This window comes from Rhea pennata, unplaced genomic scaffold (genome assembly GCF_028389875.1).
Source record: "Rhea pennata isolate bPtePen1 unplaced genomic scaffold, bPtePen1.pri scaffold_26, whole genome shotgun sequence".
Taxonomy (NCBI): Eukaryota; Metazoa; Chordata; class Aves; order Rheiformes; family Rheidae; genus Rhea; species Rhea pennata.
Window position 1 is genome coordinate 39,275 of NW_026907677.1, and position 21,174 is coordinate 60,448.

The following is a 21,174-nucleotide window of genomic DNA, read 5'->3' on the forward strand; positions in this document are numbered from 1 at the left end:
GAACATTCCCTGCGAGCAGGGGAGGTGCAGGGAGTTTGCCGCTCATGAAAGAGCAGGGAGGTGTACGGAGGTTGCATCACATGAAGGGGCTGGTGAAGACGGGGCCATGAGATGCTTTGGGAATACTCTTGGGTTCCATTTGTGTCTGCTGAGGATTGCCTTTCTGCTCTTCTTTGAGGAGGACAGAGGGCAGAATGGATAGCATTCACTAAACCTTGATTTATTGTCTTTTAGTCCTAGCAAAGGGTGTGCCTTCTGCTTTGTGCTGATCCTAAACACTTCTGATTCCTCTCCCCGTTCTCTCCCAGTGAGCCTCCTCACCCCCCCCACCCCCAGCAAGACCTACCTCTGCACACACACACAGGGGTGAAGGGGAAGGTCACTGGCACCAGCCCAGCAGCCGTGACCCCCCTGCTCACAGCAGCCCTGCCTCAGGACACAGGTCCTTCCCTGGGCCCTGGGCCTTCCCCAGCCTCCGTCAGACCCCTGAGGTTCCCACTGCTCTGTCTGGGATCCTTCCTGGGGACTGTGAGCAAAAGCCAGGATGCCGAGCAGCACAGTCCCCCAGGCACCCCACCACGGGGGCACCGTCCCTGGGTGGACTCCAACCAACAACCTTTCTGTTTACAGCCGAACGTGCTGCGTGCTGTGCCACAGAAACCCCCCACCTGGGGTTGTGCCGGGGGCTCCAGTGTCAGCACTGTCCTGGTGGTGTGGGCATGGGAACGTCCCTGAGCCCAGCCCCATGCCCAGCCCCAGGCAGGGGGATGCTGCCCTTTGCACATGGCCGGGTGCTGGCGGGCAGCGTGGTGCAGGGGGAGGCCTGGAGCCTGGCTGAGGGGTTCTGGGCAGCTCCCTGCCCAGCACCAGCTCTGCCTGCTCCCATGGTCCTTCCACCACACAGTCCAGTTCATTGTGAAGGGGGTGCTCTTGGAGTATGCTTGCACTGCTCATCTCTTTGGTTAGGCACGTGCTCTTTGGAGTGTGTATGCACACTGTGGGGTGTGTGTATACTACGGTGCATGTGCACACTTTTGAGTAGGTGAGCACTTTGCACGGTGTGTGCACACTCTAGTGTGTATACACATGCTGAGTTCCTTCTGCATTTTAGGTGCTGTCAAACCTCTCTTTGCCCTGAGGCTGCTCTCTCCTGCCCAGCCATGGCCTCCGAACACACGTCCTGGTGAGGCCGGGGGTGGCCAGGCACTGCGGCTGCTCTCAGTCCCGCTCTGCTGCCAGGAGCTGCCAGGCCTGTGCGGGAGCTGTATAGAGGAGGCTGGGGCAGTGTGGGGCTGTGGAGAAGTTTGCAGGAGGTGGAGGAGGAGGAGAACAGCTTTTTCCTCATCACCTGCTGCTGCAGGGGTGCAGGTCCTTCCCTGAGCCGTTCACTGGCCTGCGTCAGACTCCTGAGGTTACCACCGCTTTGGCATCAGATATTCCTGTGCTGGTCATTTTGCACCAAAGGTTTGGGAGAGGCCGAAGGCAGCAGGCTATTGCTGAGGCCTGGTGAGTGCCTTGCCCCCAGCAGCTCAGCGGGCTCCCATGGGACAAACCCTGTCTGAAAGGGGCTTTCAGAGCTGCCCTGGGATAGCTCTTTCCCTCCTCCCCTGCCCCAGGGGAGAAGATGTGCCCAGCTCCAGAGTGATCCCCAGCCCCAGCATGCCAGAGGGAAGCTTCCCTCTTCCAACCCACCCTGCTGGTGCCAGTCCAACCTCCAAGGCTTCAGCACAGACCTCCAGGAAGCTGGAGCTGCCTTGGGCCTCAAGGCAGTCTGGTGGCAGGAGGAATAGGCATGGGCACAGCAGCAGCAGTGCCAGGAGCTAGGGGAGGAGCAGGGCAATTGGGGTGGAGACCCCTGTCCTTGGCTACATAGCTGGGACACTGCATGGCTGATGCCTCTGTGGGCAGCCAGGCTCCAGGTTTGGGGTGGATGGCAGCTTGAGGATCATAGCACTGGGATTTTAATGGACTTCCAGTGCAAGCGTGGCTGTGGTGAAGGCAAGTGGGCAGAGCCAGGTACATGCAACTGCAAAGGATGGTGGTGGAAACGGCAGTGCGGGGCTGCTGGAGGCCCTCCCTCTTCTCCCTGTGAGAAAGAGAGTCCTGGAGAGATGGGAGAGGAGCACAGGGCAGGGTGAAAGAGGCAGACGGAGCCACTTGGGGTGCATCAGGGAGTTTTCCAAAGCCCCAGGCTCTGCCAGAGACCTATGAATCTTCCCCTGACACTCTCCCAGCAGCGCTTGTTCTGTCCTGCTCTACTGGCTCTTGACCCCACACCAGCCATACTGGAGCAGAGGCTGATGAGCTGGAGGTGCCTCTGGGCAAGCTGTGCCAGCCCCAGTCAGCTGGCCATGAGCATGGGGCAGCCGAAGCCACTCCTCATATGTCCCATCCTGCTTGGAGGGCAGCATGCTAACATGGGAGCAGCCTGTTCCTGCCCAGGGGGACCTTTCGCAAGGGAGGCAACTGGACAGCCGTCACACTGCAGCAGCACCCACTGTGGCCCCTGCCGCAGCCCTGCCACCCCGGCCCCTGCCTGGCCTCCTGCCTCCCTCACTTCTGGCTCCCAGCCCCTCTCTTTGCACTGCACGGACCAGCTCTGCAGGCAGCAGCTCAATGAACTCTGCCCCTCCCCACACCGAGGATCTAGCCCCAGACAGGCAGCAGGATGCCAGCCTCCCCTCAGCCCACCGATAGGCTCCCCCAAGCCCTTTCTCCCTCATGAGGTTGGTGGAGCTGAGCTGGCCCGGGGTGGCCAGCCAGCACCAGAGCAAGGACAGGGCGGGGTGGGGGAGCACTGGGGCAGAGTGAGCAGCCCAACTTGGGGCCCACCAGCTGGACGGGGGAGGACAGAGGCCACTGAGGCCTGAGGATGCTGCTCTGGCAGCAGCTCCATGCTGGGAGTGTTGGGGTTTCACCCTTTACAGGGAGCAGCCTGTGGTGGGGCCATGAGCAGAGCGCTACCCTGGACCCAGGCTCTGTCCTGCTCAGAGGTAGAGGTGCATGAAGGAGGGTGGGGCCGGCCACGGGCTCTGCCCCTTGCTCATCAGCCCACAAGACAGGCGGAGCCTGGCTCTGTGCTCAGGGTCTTTCCATTCATGCAATCGCAGAGGAGTTTTAGTGGAAGGGTCCTCAGGGCATTTCCAGTCCCAGAAAGCAAAGGAAAGTGCATATGTCCAGTTCCTTGGGTGCCTTTAGAAATGATCCCTTTCATCAGCATATGTGGAAATATGCGAGAGATTAGTGAGATTACAGCCACAGCAAAACAGGCAGAGCAGTGGTAACACGAGTCAACGGCTGTATTCTTCTCCTGAGACTCATACCCTGCCTGAAAATTTACATGAGTTCCTCATGGGGAACATTGACATTTGTATTAAAATCATTCAGTCATCTTAGCTGATGAGTGTGTGTTCATGTTTTGCAAATGCTGAAAATGGTTCTTCACCTTTTCAGGCAGAGCTCAGGCATCTCACTGCAAGCATCCAGGGGCCCTTGGAGAGGCTCTCGTGTATCTGAGGTACCTGCCCAGCCCTGGCAGCCCTCCCAGGGGACCTGCAGAAGATCAGAGACCCTTGGAGCTGCAGATGGAGGCAGGGCAGAGGGGAACAAGGTACCTACACTGGCACTGACACCCATGACCCTGTGACTGCATCCCACCGCAGTTCCGAAAATCACTTTCCTTTAAAAAGGAAGAAAATCCCCCCCCCAAAAAAAGACCAGTATAATAAAAAAAAAACAACAACAAAGTGAAGGACAATAAGAACACAAAGAATTTTAAAGCCTGAAAAGTGTAACAAAACCCCTCTTCACCTGAGATCATTTTCTGAACTTCCTGGCTCCAGCCGCCAGGCTCCTGGTTCCTGTCAGGGAGAGAAGCGCCGGCCCCGCCCGCGCCGCCCCCGTCGCCTGGCAACGGCGCCTCCTGCTGCCCCAGCCCTCTGTGCTGCCTGTCCAATCAGCCAGCGCGGGGAGGCAGAGAGCCAATGAGTGCCTGGGAGGGGCGGGCTGTGCTGTGAGAGACATGCAGAGAATCACAGAATGGGTAAGGTTGGACGGGAGCTCTGGAGATCATCTAGGTCAACCTGCCTGCTCAGCAGGGTCACCCAGAGCAAGTCAGACAGGGTTGCATCCAGGCGGGCCTTGAATCTCTCCAGAGACGGAGACTCCACAACCCCTCTGGGCAACCTGTTCCAGTGCTCTGTCACTCCCACAGTGAAGACATTCCCCCTCACGTTCAGGCGGGACTTCCTGTGCTTCAATTTCTGCCCATTGCCTCTTTTTCCTGTCACATGGGAGTACTGAAAAGAGTTTGTCCCTGTCGCCTTGACACCCTCCCTTCAGGTACCTGTACACATTGATAAGATCCCCCCTCAGTCTTCTCCTCCCCAGGCTAAAGAGGCCCAGCTCTCACAGCTGTTCCTCCTAGGGCAGGTGCTCCAGTCCTCTGATCATCTTTGTAGCCCTCCGCTGGACTCTCTCCAGTAGCTCCATGTCTCTCTTGTCCTGGGGAGCCCAGAACTGGACACAGTACTCGAGATGAGGCCTCCCCAGGGCTGAGTAGAGGGGCAGGATCACCTCCCTCCACCTGCGGGCAACACTCTTCCTAATGCAGCCCTGGAGGCCATTGGCCTTCTTGGCCACAAGGGCACATTGCTGGCTCATGGTCAACTTGTTGTGCACCAGCACTCCCAGGTCTTTTTCTGCAGAGCTGCTCTCCAGCAGGTCAGCTCCCAGCTTGTACTGATGCCTAGGGTTATTTTTCTGTAGTTGCAGGACTCTGCACTTGCCCTTGCTGAACCTCATGAGGTTCTTCTCTGCCCAGTTCTCCAGCCTGTCCAGGTCTCTCTGTATGGCAGCACAGCCCTCAGGTGTGTCAGCCACTCCTCCCAGCTTGGTATCATCAGCAAACTTGCTGAGGAGGCACTCTGTGCCCTCATCCAGGTCATTGATGAAAAAATTGAACAGGATGGGACCCAGTACTGAGCCCTGGGGGATGCTGCTAGCCTCAGGCCTCCAACTAGACTCCACGCTGCTGATGACAACCCTCTGAGCTCTGCCTTTCAGCCAATTCTCAATCCACCAAGGAGAGCACCCAATGGCATGCCCCTGTGGGGCTGTCTGTGCTCACCCACCCAGACCAGCCTGGCCTAGCACCTGCCACCTGCGGCTGGGCTGGAGCTCTCCATCCTTCGGTGACAGGCGTAGGGGTCCGGGTTTCTCCTGAGGGCATTGGGAGGGTTCCGGGGGCCCCAGAAAACACACCGAGGGTGCTGTAGGGGAGACCGGGCTCACCCAGTGTGTATTTTGTGGTGCGTGGAGAACTGAGTGCCTTTGCGCGGTCGGGCACAGTCATGTTGCTCATCTCCCAGCACATCTCTCTCGCCCAGTGCCGGTTTCAGGCCTCATTTGTGTCCCAGCTCTGCCAGGGCTCAGCTTGGGTTCACAGCCAGTCTGTCTGCAGGTGCTGTGGCCTCTCTGCAGCTCCACATCACTTCAGTGGACATGGGGATGGAGCATCCCAGTGGCGGAGTGGTTTCCTATTGCCCCTGCCTGCACACATGCCGCTGAGGAACAGAGGGATGGAGGTTGTGGCGTATTACCTGAGGAGCCATCGAGGAAGCCCTTGCCCCCTGCCAAGTCCTTCCCTCTCTGGCAGCACTGAGCCCAATCTCTGCAGAAGGAAGAGAGAGCAGTATAACCATCGGAGCCCCCTGAAGTGGCCTCTGGAAAGTGTAAGCCTGGTGCTAAGGTAGAAGGAGCTCTTCCTCCCCCCCCAAAAAAGTTGAAATGTTTTTTGAAAATAATAACCATTGCAGCATTTACATTTCCATGTATTTGTTTAAATTGATGAGTATTCACATCATGTAATCGATGGTTATAGCATTTTCTTAACGTTCAAAGAGGAATATTGAGATGTAGCTTAAGAATGGGGCAGATGAGGACCCCAAGGGAAACAGACCCCGACCAGAGGGCTGGGGGCACAGGAGGCCCCTGCGGCCCAGCCAGTTCCCACTCCTGGCCCACCTGCTGGGCACAGCAGTGCAAGGAAAGTTCCTGGCACCTGGCCCCATGTGGACAGCTGCTCGTCCACTGCTGGCCCTAGTGGCCACAGACCGACCTGCCTGCTGGGGGCACAGAACCACCCACACTTGGCTCTGGGGAGTCTCCTCAAATCCCCCCAAAGGCCTCTTGGTGCCGTCCTGTGGCTCAGGGGGCCATGGGGGCCAGGCAGGTATGGGGCAGCAAGGACCAGGCCCTGCCATAGGAACCTGCTACCTGCTCCCCACCCTCGTCCCAGATGATGTTGGAAGAGAGACCCTGCAGGGTTCAGTGAGTTCCCGGTCTACACAGAGCTCCCTGCCCGAGACCTCCCCAGCAACACTACTCAGCTCTCTCTAGAGAACATTATACACTTCTATTTTTGCTTTTGTTATTACATACATGTTGTAATACAAAGTAACGGGGTATAGTAAAGTTTACAGCATAGTTTAATCTGTCAGACTACTGTACAATTTACACAGAAATTGTATCTATTAGAAATCTGCATGTAGTATATTACAGACTTAGGAGCTCATTGCCTTATGAGCCTTTTGCCTTATAGCCCTTTTGCACTGCATCTTGCCTCTCTTCTCCATCAGAATTTTGATTTTCTTTTCCTCTCTGGTGACCCAGTTGATGGCTGTGAACTGCTGCGGGGGATGACGCCTGGCTGTGCTCTGTCCTCCTGGTGGTCCCTAAACTCAAAATCCAACACCACTTGTCTTTTGAAACTAAAGACAGTGGCACATTGGGGGTTACAACAGTTGTTTCTGACTTAAATTCCTGGGTTTGTCAAGAGAAGACTCAGCTAGGGCTGCAGGCCCATTTGATGGCAGCAAAAAGCTTGGGTCCCTGTTCGCATCTTTATGGGGAGGGTTATTCTCCCAAGAGAGAAGCCTCAGCTGCAAAAGCAGCTTGTTCTTCAGGGAAGGGGTGAATGCACCACATGTCTGTCCCAAGGCTGGTCCAAAGCTGGATTCAGAGTGAGGCAATGGAGAATGTAGGAAAGGATGGGTCTCCTTGGCAGGGCCATGAGAGAGGGCAAGATGATCTTCTCTTCTGCCCAGGCTGTGGCTGCTATGATTAAGCTGTTCTGGTGCAGGAGCTGACCATGACATTGAGCTCGCCCAGGAGCCCAGGACCTGTGCCCAGTGGCAGAGCCCAAACAAAGCCCCTCCTGCTGAGGTCTGTGGCCTCAGCTGTCTGCTTAGGTGATACTTGGGCACCGATGCCACTGTTCAACATGTCCTGCTCTATCCGGGTATCTGATATGGTCCTCTTGGCCCTCTTTGTTGCCTGAAAAAGGAAAGGAGGCATTTGCAGGTAGAGGGATGAAGCCAGCCCTCGTCCTGGGGGAGGGGCTGGCAAGTGGCATCATCGCTGCGCTGCTGAGCAGGCTCCCATCTGTCCCCAGTCCCTTTTCTAGGGGAGAGAAATGAGGGCAGAGGAGAGGCATCTCTCATCTCTGCTGAGAGTTCAGCTATAGCATCTGTCTCTTCCCTTGTCTCAAGACCAAGTTGGCAGGTTTTTTCCCTGGAGCTTTCCATTGACAGCAGTGTCTTTCCCAGGGTGAAGAGCAGCCTGGCAGGTGGCAGAAAGCTGTCCCCAGCACTGCCACTATCACCCCTGGCCAACAGATCTGGCCCAGCTCCCCGTAAGCCCATCTCCCTGCTCTCGGCATGTGGAGAGAGATGTGCCTATGTCCTGCCTGCCTGCTCCCGACATGGCAGTGATTTCCTCGTGGGCATTGCCAGGGGCTGCTGCCAGTGCCAGGCACCTAGCAGCATTTGCGGGAGGGGCTGCTTGAGCACCAAAGCCAAAGATGCCACAGTGCTGTTAGGGTTCCACCTGGCCTCTTCCTCCACCTAAGACCTGGGGATCAATCACAGGTAGGGGCAAAGTTGGGGTGGGGGGTATTGTGCTGAAGGGAGCCGCTTTCTCAGCTCCCAGCCTGTTTCCTCCAGAACAGAAGTCATCCAGCCACACCTGCTGCATTCTGAGCCACCTTCTGCCTAGTGCTGTCTCTTGATTAACAAGGTCTTCAGGAGTGCCAACCCAGATTTTCACTAGGGAGCTCAAAGGCTCCTTCCTGAAAGACCTCCCTGTGACTTTCCAGGATTCTGCTAGCAGTGCATCCTGGATCCTTCCAGGGAAACTTGAACAGGCATTGTATCGTCCCTTCCCATCCTGTCGCACTGGCATAGACCAGCTGTCCAGGTGCTGTGGGCAGTGGAGAGAGTTTTGCGCCTCAGACACACTGACACAGGCTTCTAGACGTCAGTGCAGATCCTAGGTCAGAGCCCCATGAGGCAGACGATGTGGTGGGACCCACTGTGCCCACCTTCAGGGCCCTTCATTCAGATACACCAGGAAAAGGGCCTTGGTCCCGTTTCCCAAGCCAGGAGTGGGGCCGAGCTGCCAGCACACTCTGCTGCCCTGTCCCAAGCCCTCACCAGCTCTGCTGTCTCCTATGCAAAAGGCAATCTACATCACTGCTTTGTGTGGAGCCTCTGTGGGGTCTCGCTGGCTGCAGTGGTAGGTTTTGTGGGCAGCACCTGCAAAGCCAGGAAGGGCAGATTGTCACAGGACATCAGCAGTGGAGTGAGGGGGAGGTGCTGGGGCATCCTCAGCAGCACTGGGAGGACAGGACTGGTCCCACAGAGGACATGGGCATTCTGGACACTCAGGTCCTGCTGAGGGTGCATGTGTGTCCCCTCCTCAACTGGGAACGGCTGATCATGGTCATGCTGTGGGGTCCCAGTGTGACACCAAACAGAGCAGCCCTGGTATACTCAGTAGAATGCTGAGCTGTCTGGGTACAGAGGAGGTTTGGGAGGAACTGGCAGGAAACCTCATCTTCCTGTATCCACTCTAACATTCAGCTGTGCAGAGCATGAATTGCTCTTGGTCAAGTTGAGGGCACCCAGTACAAGAGGGTCCTTCTGCCCGCTGCAGCGTTCCAGCCTGACACTGGGAAGGGGTGAGCGCTCATATCAAGAAGGGCCTGGCCACATTACCCCGAAAGAGAGCTCTTCCCCATGTGCATGGAGCACTCTGCCAGGGCGGGCTGTAGCGTTGACTCTTGCTCGCTGTCGAACAGGGAGACCACCTGCAGAACCTGGATTTTTCTCACTCTGGCATGGGCTCTGGGATCTTGGCAGCACTCTTGTAAGAGAGATCCTCCAGTCCTCTAATCCTCTTTGTGGCCCTGCGCTGGACTCTGGTAGTGCCGTGTCTCCCTTGTACAGAGGAGCCCAGAACTGGACACAGTATTCCAGATGTGGCCTCACCAGGGCTGAGTAGAGGGGAGCATTACCTCCTTGGACCTGCTGGCAACACTCTTCCTAATACACCCCAGGATACTGTTGGCCTTCTTGAACATAAGGGCACATTACTGGCTCATAGTCAACTTGTTGTCCACCAGGACCTGCAGGTCCTTCTCCGTTCCAGCAGGTCAGCCCCAGTCTGTACTGCTGCCTGGGGTTATTCCTGCCTAGGTGAAGGACCCTGCACTTGCCTCTGCTGAACTTCATGAGGTTCCTTTCTGCCCAACTCTCCTGCCTGTCTAGTTCTGCTGAATGGCAGCACAGCCCATTGGTGTATCAGCTGCTCCTCCCAGTCTGGTATCATCAACACACTTGCTGAGGAGGCACTCTGTCCTTTCATCCAGGTCACTGATGACTAAGCTGAAGAAGACTGGCCCTAGTACGGAGCCCTGGGGGACACCACAAGCTGAAGGCATCCAACTAGACTCTGCACTGCTGATCACAACCCTCTGAACTCTGCCATTCAGTTGTGAATGCACCTCGCTGTGCACTCATCTAGCCCAGGCTTCCTAAGTTTACCTGTGAGGATGTTATGGGAGAAGATAGTGTCAAAAGCCTTGCTGAAATCAAGGGAGACAATATCTGCTGCTCTCCTATCATCTACCCAGCCAGTCGTTCCATCACAGAAGGCTGTCAAGTTGCTTAAGCGTGATTTCCCCATGGTGAATCTATGCTGACTACTCCTGATGAGATACAAGGAACCTCATAATCAGCATCCAAGACATGTGCCTGCTGCTGGTCTATCAGCTACTAAGGCAGGAGTGACCTCACATGCCCATGCCCCAGCCATGATGCTGCTACTAGCCTATCAGAGGCTGAGACAGAAGTGATCTCATAAGCAAGAAAGGAAACTTGGTCCATGTGAGAAGCTGAAGGGTCATGAGTGTCCACACGAGCTTGGTAGATGGTTGTAAGGTCACCTCTGTCTGAGCAGCCCATAGGTCTGCCTTTGGCTCATGCCTCAGGTAACTGTTTGTGTGGTCAGTTCTGTGCGAGGACCTGATCGGCCACCAAGAGGCGCAGGGCTAGGGTGTTGATTGTGAGGTCATTCAGAACATGCTGAGGTCATTTCCGTAAGGGAAGAGGAAAGAGCAGCAGGAGGCCCATTGGCTTGGTAGGTGATTACAAAATCAGTTGTATCTGGTGAGCTAGTAGGCCACCAGGAGGCTGATATTTTTGTGACATTTTAATTAGATTGTCTCTCAGAAGCTCCTTGAATGGGAGGAGGCCCTGACCTGGAGGTGACTTTGTGACTTCTGTCTCTGCAGGTGATGGACCGGGAGCAGGAACATGGATGGGAAAGTGGTTGTGAGGTCACTTCTATAGGTGAAGCTGATGGGAGCACCTGACTGCTGTCTGGGATGAGTGGTTGTGAGGTCCTGTCTGCCTGAATAGCTGATAGGCCACCAAGAGGCATAAGATTGTCTGGGTTTGGGAAGTGAGGAGGAAGGTTGTCCATACATGTCTCCTATCAAAACTACTGCTTTTCCTCCATGCTCAGACTTCATTCTGGCAGAGACACTCCGGGTTACTATGATCTGGAGAGTGTGGCTATCACTTTCTCTGTAACCTGAAAAGTAAAGAGAGCTTAAAAAGCAGAAGCCCTTTCTTTTTCAGGTGTTTATTGACAGCTTGCTCTTGTAAATACACTCCTGAAACCTCTCCCATGAGCCACCCAAGAACTGAAGAAAATCAGGGGGAGTGAGATGGGTTGCTAGGGCTTTGAGTATTTTAATGACCCGTCAAGTGTATTTGGTGCTGAGTCCATGAGCCTCGGGTACTGAGAGGAGACTGAACAAACCTCTCAAGTAGTTAAAGTCAGCAGCAAATGCCAAAGCTTCTTGGAGCATTAATGAGTCCCACTGAGGGCCATTACTCAGAAAGCCTCCCCACGGGGCAATTACACCCAAAAGTTGGAGGCACTAGTTGCAAGTAGGCAAAGGAAATGTGCAGGTGGCCCCAATGTCATGCAAAGCTGGGTGAGTTTTGTCAATCAAAATGGCCAGGCACTGACACCCAGGCCCTGGGTAGGGTGATGCTTTCCCTCGCACTGTGCTCAGGCCTCTTCCTAGGGCAATGTGAGTGTGGGGGTGCGCCATACCGAGAGCAGGACAATGGTACAGCACCTCCTGGGTTTCCCGGGGACAAGGAGGCAGCAAGGCCTCAGTGCCGTAAGGAAACCTCTTCTCAGAGGCCTTAGTGGCAGAGACAACAGCCATAGCCAAAGGACAAAGACCTCAGTTCTGCTGGGAGCTTTCAGCCTCGGCTTTCACCCTTGGTTGTTTCCACCACAGGCTGTCCTACGCTGTCTCATACCTCCTCCTCTTTCCTTGCAGACTGTAGACACCCAACCTGCTCCCTCACCTCACTACCACTGCAGGATCTCTCTGCCTTTACTGATGTCTCCCTGCCCTCACTTGCTTTTCCTTGAAACACAAAGCCAGTAGCTGATCACAGACTCCCTCAGGGTGACCTGTTGCACTAAAGCACTACACTTCAGGTGACATTTCTTTTCCTGAAGTCACATCTGCACGTTACAAGCTGCAGTTTGTAGTTGTTTCCCCTTCTCATGCTGTTTGCCAAAACCAAGAAAAGCTCTATCCTGTCTGAAACTACCTTTCAAGCAGTCTCTCCTGAAGAGTTTGGACCCTGCCCTCATAGCCCTCTAGCTGTATGAGTGGTCCCACCACATCTCAGTTCCATGAATCCATGCTGACTACTCCTGATCACCTTCTTTTCCTTCTAAGCATGATCATATGCTTAGAGGTGACCTGCAGGGTGAGCTACTCCATCAGCTTTCCAGGGGTGGAGGTGAATCTGACTGGCCTGTAGTTTCCTGGGTCATCCTTCTCACCCTGGCTGAAGACTGGAGTGACACTGGCTTTCTTCCAGGCTGCAGGCATCTCTCTGTTCTCCATAATATTTCAAGGATGATGGAGTGTGGCTTAGCAGTAACATCCACCAGCTCCCTCAGTACTGGTGGGTGCATCCAATTGGAGCCCATGGATTTGTGGATGTTAAGTTTGCCTAAATGTTCTCTAACCTGATCCTCCTCAACCAAGGGAAAGTATTCCTTTCTCCAGACTTTCTCTCTTGTCTCCAGAGTCTGGAGGGGTGTAGGTCCCATGCTGTGTCTGCTAGAGCGGTGGTTGTGCTGGACACTCCGAGCATCTGACATGGTCCTGCTCATCTATTTTCTGTCACTAAATCAAGTGTCTGCCCTGAATTACATTAACTATCTGCAATGTAGAGATGTGCACGAGTCTCAGCTTCCTAGAGAGCAGAGCTCTAGTCATAGTAGGCATCCAGTGTCATTTCGGGGAGCCAAGAAAATTCCTCACCTGGCTCTCACCTCAGGCTCTAGAAGGACACGGGGCTCACAGCTTCTCCTTCAGAGTAGGTAGACACTGTCACGTATCTTGGATCACTGCTGTCTCTTCATATTTCACAAGGTGCTTTTGTGTGAACAGTTGATTCCCACCCTCCATCTCCATTGATAATAATGGGAGTGTAGACAGGGAGCTTGCATGCAGACATCTGTGTTGTTCACAGTTCAGTGTGGGCAATGAGAATGCCACCACCTGTGTTTTGTGGAGTCCAAAGGAGGGATCTGAATCCCATTCCAGACCAGGGACTTCTAAAGGGCATATGATGCCTGGATTGATTCATCTGAACTGTACCTGAGCCATGGGGAAACAAACTCCCTTCTTGTCCCTCTTGGGGTGTCCTGAGCTGAGAATAGAGTCTTCCAGAGTGGGACATTTCCACCTCCCTTAGAAAACCATCCCCTGATGTGACAAATTACAATGCTGGAATCGGTGTCTCTTCAGTCTCTCCTAGGGAGAGACTAGAGATGATTGTTTCGGTCTGCTTCAGTGAACATTTCCCAGGAGGAGGGAGTCCGAAGGACAGATAAAGTCACACCTTCAGCTGGGCAACTATTCCCAAGCAGGGCCAGGCTCCTGAGATGGAGGGATGAGCTCATGGCAATGTGGCAGCACTGCTGAGAAGCAACTCTGCCCAGGAGCAGCTCCTCTGCATACAGCAGCAGGGCTGCAGGTGTGCACTTGCCAGGTGCGCAGAGGAGACAAGCAAGGTGAGCAAGATGAGTGAGACAGAAGGAAGTTAAAGGCAATCAGGAGTGGGAGGACAGCTGAGAGCTCACTGGGAGATAAATCTTTGCCGCCCTTAACACAGTAAGTCTGTGGCTGCAGGGCAGTGCAGGTGAGGTACCCTGAGGCTTTCTCTGAAGCTAGCACATTCCATGGCCTATAGGATCTTTCACAATGGGTATCCCCATTTTTCTGGTGTGGAGCAGCTGGTGCTTCAGAGCAGGGATTCCTAGGGACCCTGTCAGAGGGACAGGGCATCCTGCTTCCTTCTTCCAGGGATGCTACAGGGCTGTGAAGCCAGGGAGTGCACTCAGGTCTGCCCAGGGCTGTAATTCAGAGCAGTGTTTCTGCACCACAGGGTGCAGTGCGTCCAGGGCAGTGACTCTGCCACCTGCGAGGGTCAGCACTCAGCGTGCCCAGGGAACTCCCCACAGTGCTGTGGGGAGGAGCTCTGGGTGGGAGGATCACACCCCTGCAGGACAGGTTATTCTGCTGTGGAGGGGATGCTGCCTGGGTCAGGGCTGCTCACAGCTCCAGCTCACCCTGCGAACATTCTGGAGGGGGGTTTCCAAAAGGAAGGTCAAGGCAGGGCATACTTGAAAGGGAAGGGACATCCATGAGTCTCTGCCTTCAGTCGTATTGTCTGTGGGTGGGATGAAATGTTGCTGGATCTGTCAGATTTAGACAGGCAACTGAGGCTCCAAAACTTGACAGTGAGCGAGCTGCAATTCTGGAGGGAACTCAGCAAATCTCTTCATCCAGCCCACAGCCTACAGACAGAACGAGCATCACCTTTCCAGCCTCATCAGGGTATATCTCACCTGCTCCTTAGCCCCTGTGTCACTGAGATGCCCCTGGGCAGTTGCCTGCTCCTGGGAGGTGTCTGCAGGGCAAGGTTGAGTGCCCCATGAGGGGAATGGGGTTTGTGAGCAGTGACAGGAGAGGGACGTGGGGACAGAGAAACACCTCCCTGCAGGGATAGCTCCAGGCAGCAGTCATGGTCACAGTGCAAGAGGAAACTGCAGACTTCAACATCTCCTCTTCTCACCCATCAGCTCACCAAATCACAGAATGGGTAAGGTGGGAAGGGACCTCTGGAGATCATCTAGTCCAACCTCCCTGCTCAAGCAGGGTCACCTACAGCATATTAGACAGGATTGCATCCAGGCGGGTTTTAAGTATCTCCAGAAAAGGAGACTCCACAACCACAACCCCTCTGGGCAACCTGTTCCAGCTCTCTGCCCTCAAGCCTGTAGGATCCATGGCATGAGGTTTTTCCTTGGCTGATGGACACCCAGGAGAGGAGAAAACCCTGAGTGTTCCCCTGAGTCTCCATGTTCCTGCCTCCCTCAGAAGAAATGCCACGATACTGCCCTGTATTTCCCTACCTGTCTATGCTGTTCTTGTCCTTCCACTTGGACTCCCTGGGCAGGAGTGTTTGAGATGCAATTCAGACACTGACCCTGCAGGTCCTGCCATAGAGATGTATATTTGAGAAAGGTAATCAAGTCCCCCTCCAGCTTCTGGGGCTCTGGGCAGTGCTGGGGCGGGGGGAGGAGCAGGGGAGAGGGGCTAGCAATGAGCCAATTCTCTCTTCAGAACATCCCATCCTTAGGATCTTTAACCATTTGACTGTGGGATATCTGGCTGGGCTGGAAACCAAGGTGGGGACAGGTGATACATGTTTTTGGAGGGGCAGAGTACTAAGAAATAGAAAGTTTGGCCCAGAGAATTCTGTCCTAACTTGTCTATGTCTTGTCTTTTTGGACGATCCCCCATGCCTAGGGGGAGCAAATGTCCAACAGCAGCTCCTTCAACAGGTTCCTCCTCCAGGCATTTGCCAACACGCGGGAGCTGCAGCTCCTGCACTTTGCGCTCTTCTTGGGCATCTACCTGGCTGCCTTCCTGGGCAATGGCCTCATCATCACAACCATAGCCTGCAACCACCGCCTCCACACCCCTATGTACTTCTTCCTCCTCAACCTCTCCATCCTTGACCTTGGCACCATCTCCACCACTGTCCCCAAATCCATGGCCAATTCCCTGTGGGACACCAGAGCCATTTCCTACTCAGGATGTGCTGCCCAGCTCTTTTTTCTTGTCCTTTTCATTTTTGCTGAGTATTTTCTTCTCACTGCCATGGCCTATGACCGCTATATAGCCATCTGCAGACCCTTGCACTATGGGACCCTCATGGGCAGCAGAGCTTGTGTCAAAATGGCAGCAGCTGCCTGGGCCAGTGGTTTTCTCTGTGCTGTCCTGCACACTGCTAACACATTTTCAATACCACTCTGCCAAGGCAACATCCTAGAGCAGTTCTTCTGTGGAATTGCCCAGATCCTCAAGCTCTCCTGCTCAGACACCAGCCTCAGGGAAGTCAGGCTTATTGTGGTTAGTGCCTGTTTAGTCTCTGGGTGTTTTGTTTTCACTGTGCTGTCTTATGTGGAGATCTTCACTGCTGTGCTGAGGATCCCATCTGAGCAGGGCCGACACAAAGCCTTTTCCATGTGCCTCCCTCACCTGGCTGTGGTCTCCCTCTTTGTCAGCACTATTACGTTTGCCCATCTGAAGCCGCCCTCCATCTCCTCCCCATCTCTGGATCTGGTGATGGCAGTTCTGTACTCTGTTGTGCCTCCAACAGTAAACCCGCTCTTCTACAGCATGAGGAACAAGGAGCTGCAAGATGCAGTGAGGAAGCAGATCAGGTGGGTACAATGTCGGGAGCAATAACTGCCCTATGTGCACCTCTTCCCCATTTCCAGCGTATTTGGCATCAAAGCAATGTGTTATTCATTTTTTTATTATTTACACTCCTGTAAAAAAAAATAAAAGTGCTACTTGTCCTCTGGAAACTCTCATTTGAATCTGACCCAGCGACTGTGCTGAAGGAGGAAGCCAGGCTTCCCCCTTCATCAGCAGGGAGGAGGGAACCTCAAAGGCATACTAGTCTGAGCTCCCTCGGATGCCCCAGTGCAACGAGGAGAGTTTCCCACTGCAGTGTCTCTTTCAGCAGTGATACCAAAGGAGCTCGGGGGGAAGAGTCAGGCTTGCGCAAGTACAGATGGGTTGACAGCATGGGTCCCATGTGCATTAGGAGAGCTCAACTCCCCTGGCCACAGTCAGAGTGTGATCTCACATGCCTCTTCTGCAAGGGTGGCAGGCAGCTATCACAGTGGGCCAGTCCCTTCCCTCTACAGGGCTGCAGTGCACAGAGCAGAAGTGGAGGAGCGTCTGGATGCAGCCTGTGGGGACAGACCCTATGCTCCGCAGGACCATTCTCCCTCTACCACAGCAAGTATTTCCTCCCTGCAGCTGTCACATGGGGGCTGCAGCTTTCCTGGAAACACGTCTGCCCAACAACAGCAGGATTTTCTCTGTTCGGAGCTGTTCTCTTCATTGCCACACTGTGCTGCTGTGCTCTAGTGTGTATATACAACCTAAGAGCTCTCCTAATGTGGTGGTGGTACGGTTATGCTTCCCCGTGCATTCCTGTGAGCACAGGCAGGACGAGGCAATGGGCACCTTTATGTCAGACCTGGGGTCCCAAATAACGTTTTGTAATAAAAGGGGATCTCCTCCGTGCTGTGCCGTGAGTCTTGCCTTTCTTCAGAAAGGAGAGTAAAAAACACACCCAAGGGTTGCAGCACAAAAGGGCCTGCTGTCCTGCTTGTGAACTCCATGGGCCCAGCAGGATGAGCTCAGAGTCCCAGTGTGATCCACCAGGGACCGAGGGCTGGATTTGGGGCTCCTTTCGTGGTGACCAGTGCAAGCAGAGATGGTGAGTGGTCTCTGTGATGCCTGTCTGGGGCTGCTCACAGATGCCATCCTTCTGGAAAGGAAGCTGGCCACCAGGAGAGCTCGGGGGATCTCTAGGAAGAGTGTGTGCCTCAGGGGTGGGCAGGGAGTGGAGCCTCACAAAGTGAGGGATGTTTCATGGTGGAGTCACATAAAGCCCTATAGCCAGGTATGCATAGGAAAGGAGGGCTCTGCAATCCCTGCAGAAGCAGTGGGGACCTGGGACACCTAGGGAAAGGGGGCTGGAGAGTGATCCATGCACTCTCATGTAACACCACAGGCCAGAGCTAGGGCACACAAAAACACATCTGCTGCCATTGCAAACACCCTGGGATCACTCTCAGCACATTCATGAGCACAAACACGTGCTAGCAGTGTCGGTGGTGCTGAGCCATGTCTGTCTGGTTCTCCTTCCTACCCCAACCAGCACAGCCAGTGAGGAGTCAGGGGTCACCCCACGGCGCTGTAATCCCACCATCTGATAGCACTGCAGTGTAGCAGTAGTGCAAGACCCTGTGAGGAGCAGAGGGGAGGGGTGCATGAACTGCTGTGCAGGTCAGCACAGACCCACTCACCTGGGGAAAGACTCTCTGGGGAGCAGGGACATCCCAGGAGACAAGCAGGACAGAGCTCAGAGAGAGAAAATGAGTGCAAGAAACAAGTTTGAGCACCATCTCAGATCAGAGTGCGCTCTGCCTGGGGCAGCAGGAGCTACCGGAGGTACTACAGGGTCAGGGCTCTGGTGCTGTCCTGGGCAGCAGGCTGGGCAGTGAAGGAGCTGCAAGCCACTCAGTGAGTAGAAAAGTACAATACCTTACCAAATGTGAAGGTTTAATGGCTCTGAAATGCATGAAGGTATGCAATAGCAGCGCAGTGGGATGGTGTGAGATGCCATACCACTAATGAGAAACTGCAATGAGAGGTGTGTGCTGTTTTGCATAAATGGTAGTGTGTGGCGGATAGGAGTTAGAGAGAGACAGAGAGGTCCCAAGTGCTGATGGCCCTGGGCTGCAGTGGTGCTGTGAGCTGTGAGCACTGGGACTCTGGTGCACAGGGGACCCCTGTCCCCCTGCCTGGCCCTGAGTAGAGGGGCCCAGGAGTGTTTTGGTCACCTGCGGGGAAAAGGCCACCTCTAGGACCTGTTTGTGGCACCTGTGTCTGCAAAGGCAGCAGGAGCAGCCCCTGCAGCCCCATCCCTGGGAGCAGGTGTGAGGCTGGAGCTGGCACAGTGGCTATGTGCTGTGAGCCTGCTTGGGGAAGCAAGCCCAGAGAGAAACCACTGTCTTCCTGGCTTGGGTGCTGCTGCAGGGAGAGCATGGTGCGGACTGCTGAGGTCTCGTGGGCTGTGGTTTGTGCACTTACAGAAAAAGCTTTGATCTCTTGATGAGCCCCAGCGAGGGAATAACGGGCTGTTTCTGGGAACAGCTTTTTTTCCTGGTGTTAATTTTTCCTTCCTAAGCTGTGATTTGTATTCCCTACTTTCTCCATTGCTACTTTTTCCTTACTCACTTTTGTCCTCCCCCTCACCCTGCCTCTTACGCATCCATCCTCCACTCATTTACTGATTTCAGCCTTCCCAGTCACAGGAAAGCATGAGGCCATATGACTGCTGGCAGCTCTCCTCTCCCTGCCAAGCTGCCCCAGCACAGCTCACCTCTCCCCCGCGGCAGTCACCATCAGGCCGGGAGACAAAGCCAGACACGTCTGCCCAGAGTCTGGTGCCTCTCTCGAGGAGGCAGACGATAACCCCCGCAGCCCCAGTGCTGCCCAGAGCTGGCTCTGCTTTGCAGGAGGGTTTCAGCCCTGGGTCCCGGGAGGGGCAGCTCTCCTCTGCCCTGGCAGCCAAGCCACAGCCCAGCAGTGGGGTTGTGTGAGCCCCCTCCATTCCCTAGCATGGGCAGGGCAAAGTTGGGCTCCCTGCTGGGAACAGCCAGAGCTCTGCAGCACTGCAAACAGCAGGATCTTGGCCTCCAGGAGAGGAGGGAGGCAGAGGCTGTCACCAGCACCCTCTCCCATGGCAGCACATCCCCATGCTGGGCTGGGAGCTCCTCCAGCCCTAGGGCCTGCACAGGCCCTCTGTGGGCAGTAGCACATCCTGGGGCTGGGGATATTTTGGCTCCACTCCAGACTGGAGCACTTGTGCTGGGGCCCCATGTATGGAGCTGGGAAGCAGTTGTGGGAGGGGCCTGGATCCCTAGTGTAGATGTGAGGGAATAATACCACTGCTGCTGATGGTGGTGGGGATGGAGTCACCAGCACATCCCTGAAGCAGTGGGGCAGGGCAGGGGTGACTCTGGGGGCTCTGGGGAGAGCCAGGACTCAGATTTTGCCTCTAGTCCTGAGACCAGGAGCCTTCCTGCTGACAGCCCCTGCCCCAAGGCAGCTCCTACCCTCCCAGCCCCCCACCCATCTGTCCCCGTGGAAGATGCAGGGCTGAAACTTGAGCCCCAGGAGGAGCAGGAGTTTCCAGGGGGATGAGGGTTGTGTTTCTACTGCCCATGTACATTGCTCACCTCCATGGGGTCTTACTCTGCAAATGCCTTTCTCCTGCTCAATGGGACTTTTGTGAGGCTCAAGGGACTAAAGTGTGTCCTGCCTGGCTTTGTGTGGTGTTGGAGGGGTGCTGGAGGAGGGCTTTCTTGGGAGACTGGCAGGCTGTGTGTGGGGCCAGCAGTGCTGAGTAGCTGTGCTGATGGCTGCAGGGCAGACCTGAGTGTCCTCAGATGCAGTGCCAGTGAACGTGCGAGTGGCTGCAGGCGAGCTGGAGGGCAGGGCAGGAATTTGCAATGGTCTTGGGCTATGGGAGAAGGAGTGACTTGTCTGTCCTCGCCAGAAGGAAGGTGAAGAGGAGAGGAGAGCTGGTGTGTGAGGGCCGAAGGAGGATTTGTGTTTGGAGGACCTTCCCTCCAGGAAGGACAGCAGATTGCTGGCACCAGCTGATGGAGGGGACGGTTGTGCCCCGCCAGGCACTGCCAATATTGCCAGTGTCTCCTGCCTAATGCAATGTGACAACCCCCAGGCTAGAACTCTCTCCATGTTCACGGCTTCAGGATGTGTCTGCCAGCTGCTGTGGGTCCAGGCAAGGCCTGGAAGCAGCAGTTCTCCTCCCCTGTGACCCTCTTCATCCTCCCCGGGGCTTGTTTCCAGCCAGAAATCCCTCTCAGCACAGACCAGCCATCCTGTGACAGCAGGAGCGCAGGACTGTAGAGGAAGGGCCACGTGCTGTGGCAGCATGGTTTCCCATGCCCCTCAGCTGACTGTGACACCACCCGCTAATGTCCCCTCCTGACCACCCTAACAGGGGGAAAAGAGCTTAGCCACAGCGCTGACCTTCGGCAGGTGGGCTTGATCGTCATCATGGTCATTTACATGTCACGAGACCCCTGCCCTGCAGTGTGCTGCAGAGCCAGGTCGTAGCATCTTCCCGCTGCCCTCTCCCCTTGTACTTGTCTAAGTCCAAGTGAAATCATGCCCCTGAGTTGTGTGTCCATGTCCGTGAGAAGCTAATACCATGGATCAATTACAAACTATTGCCTGACAAATTTTAAGGGAAGGGAAAAGTGTCTTTTGTCTTCTTGATCTCCGTTGCCTGCTTTGCCTATAGCAGGAGAGCAGCATCCTGTGCAACTTTGTTCATAGCTCCCTTTCTTCAGGTCTCTGCTTTCTGCACCTTTGCAATTCCAACCTCCTGCCCTGCATCTCCCTCCCCTCCCCCGTCCCTCCACACGCATGCACGCGCGCACACACACACACACACTCTCACTTATCTCTTTGCTTTGCATCTTTTTCAAGTGAGCAAACCTTGACAGAGGCAGCCCAACCTGAACAGGCCGGTGCCCAGAACAAGAGCAAGCAGAGTCGAAAACCTCTTTCTTGTGCTCAGCTTCTTCTATGCCCAGCTG

General features: G+C 54.9%; 1 protein-coding gene across 1 annotated transcript; it reads left to right on the forward strand.

Moving 5' to 3' along the window:
- The first annotated feature begins 15,271 nt into the window (after positions 1–15,271).
- On the forward strand, positions 15,272–16,207 carry LOC134154338 (olfactory receptor 14C36-like). Its single transcript, XM_062601088.1, has one exon. It carries the CDS (start codon positions 15,272–15,274, stop codon positions 16,205–16,207), a length of 936 nt encoding a protein of 311 aa, XP_062457072.1.
- Positions 16,208–21,174: the final 4,967 nt, after the last annotated feature.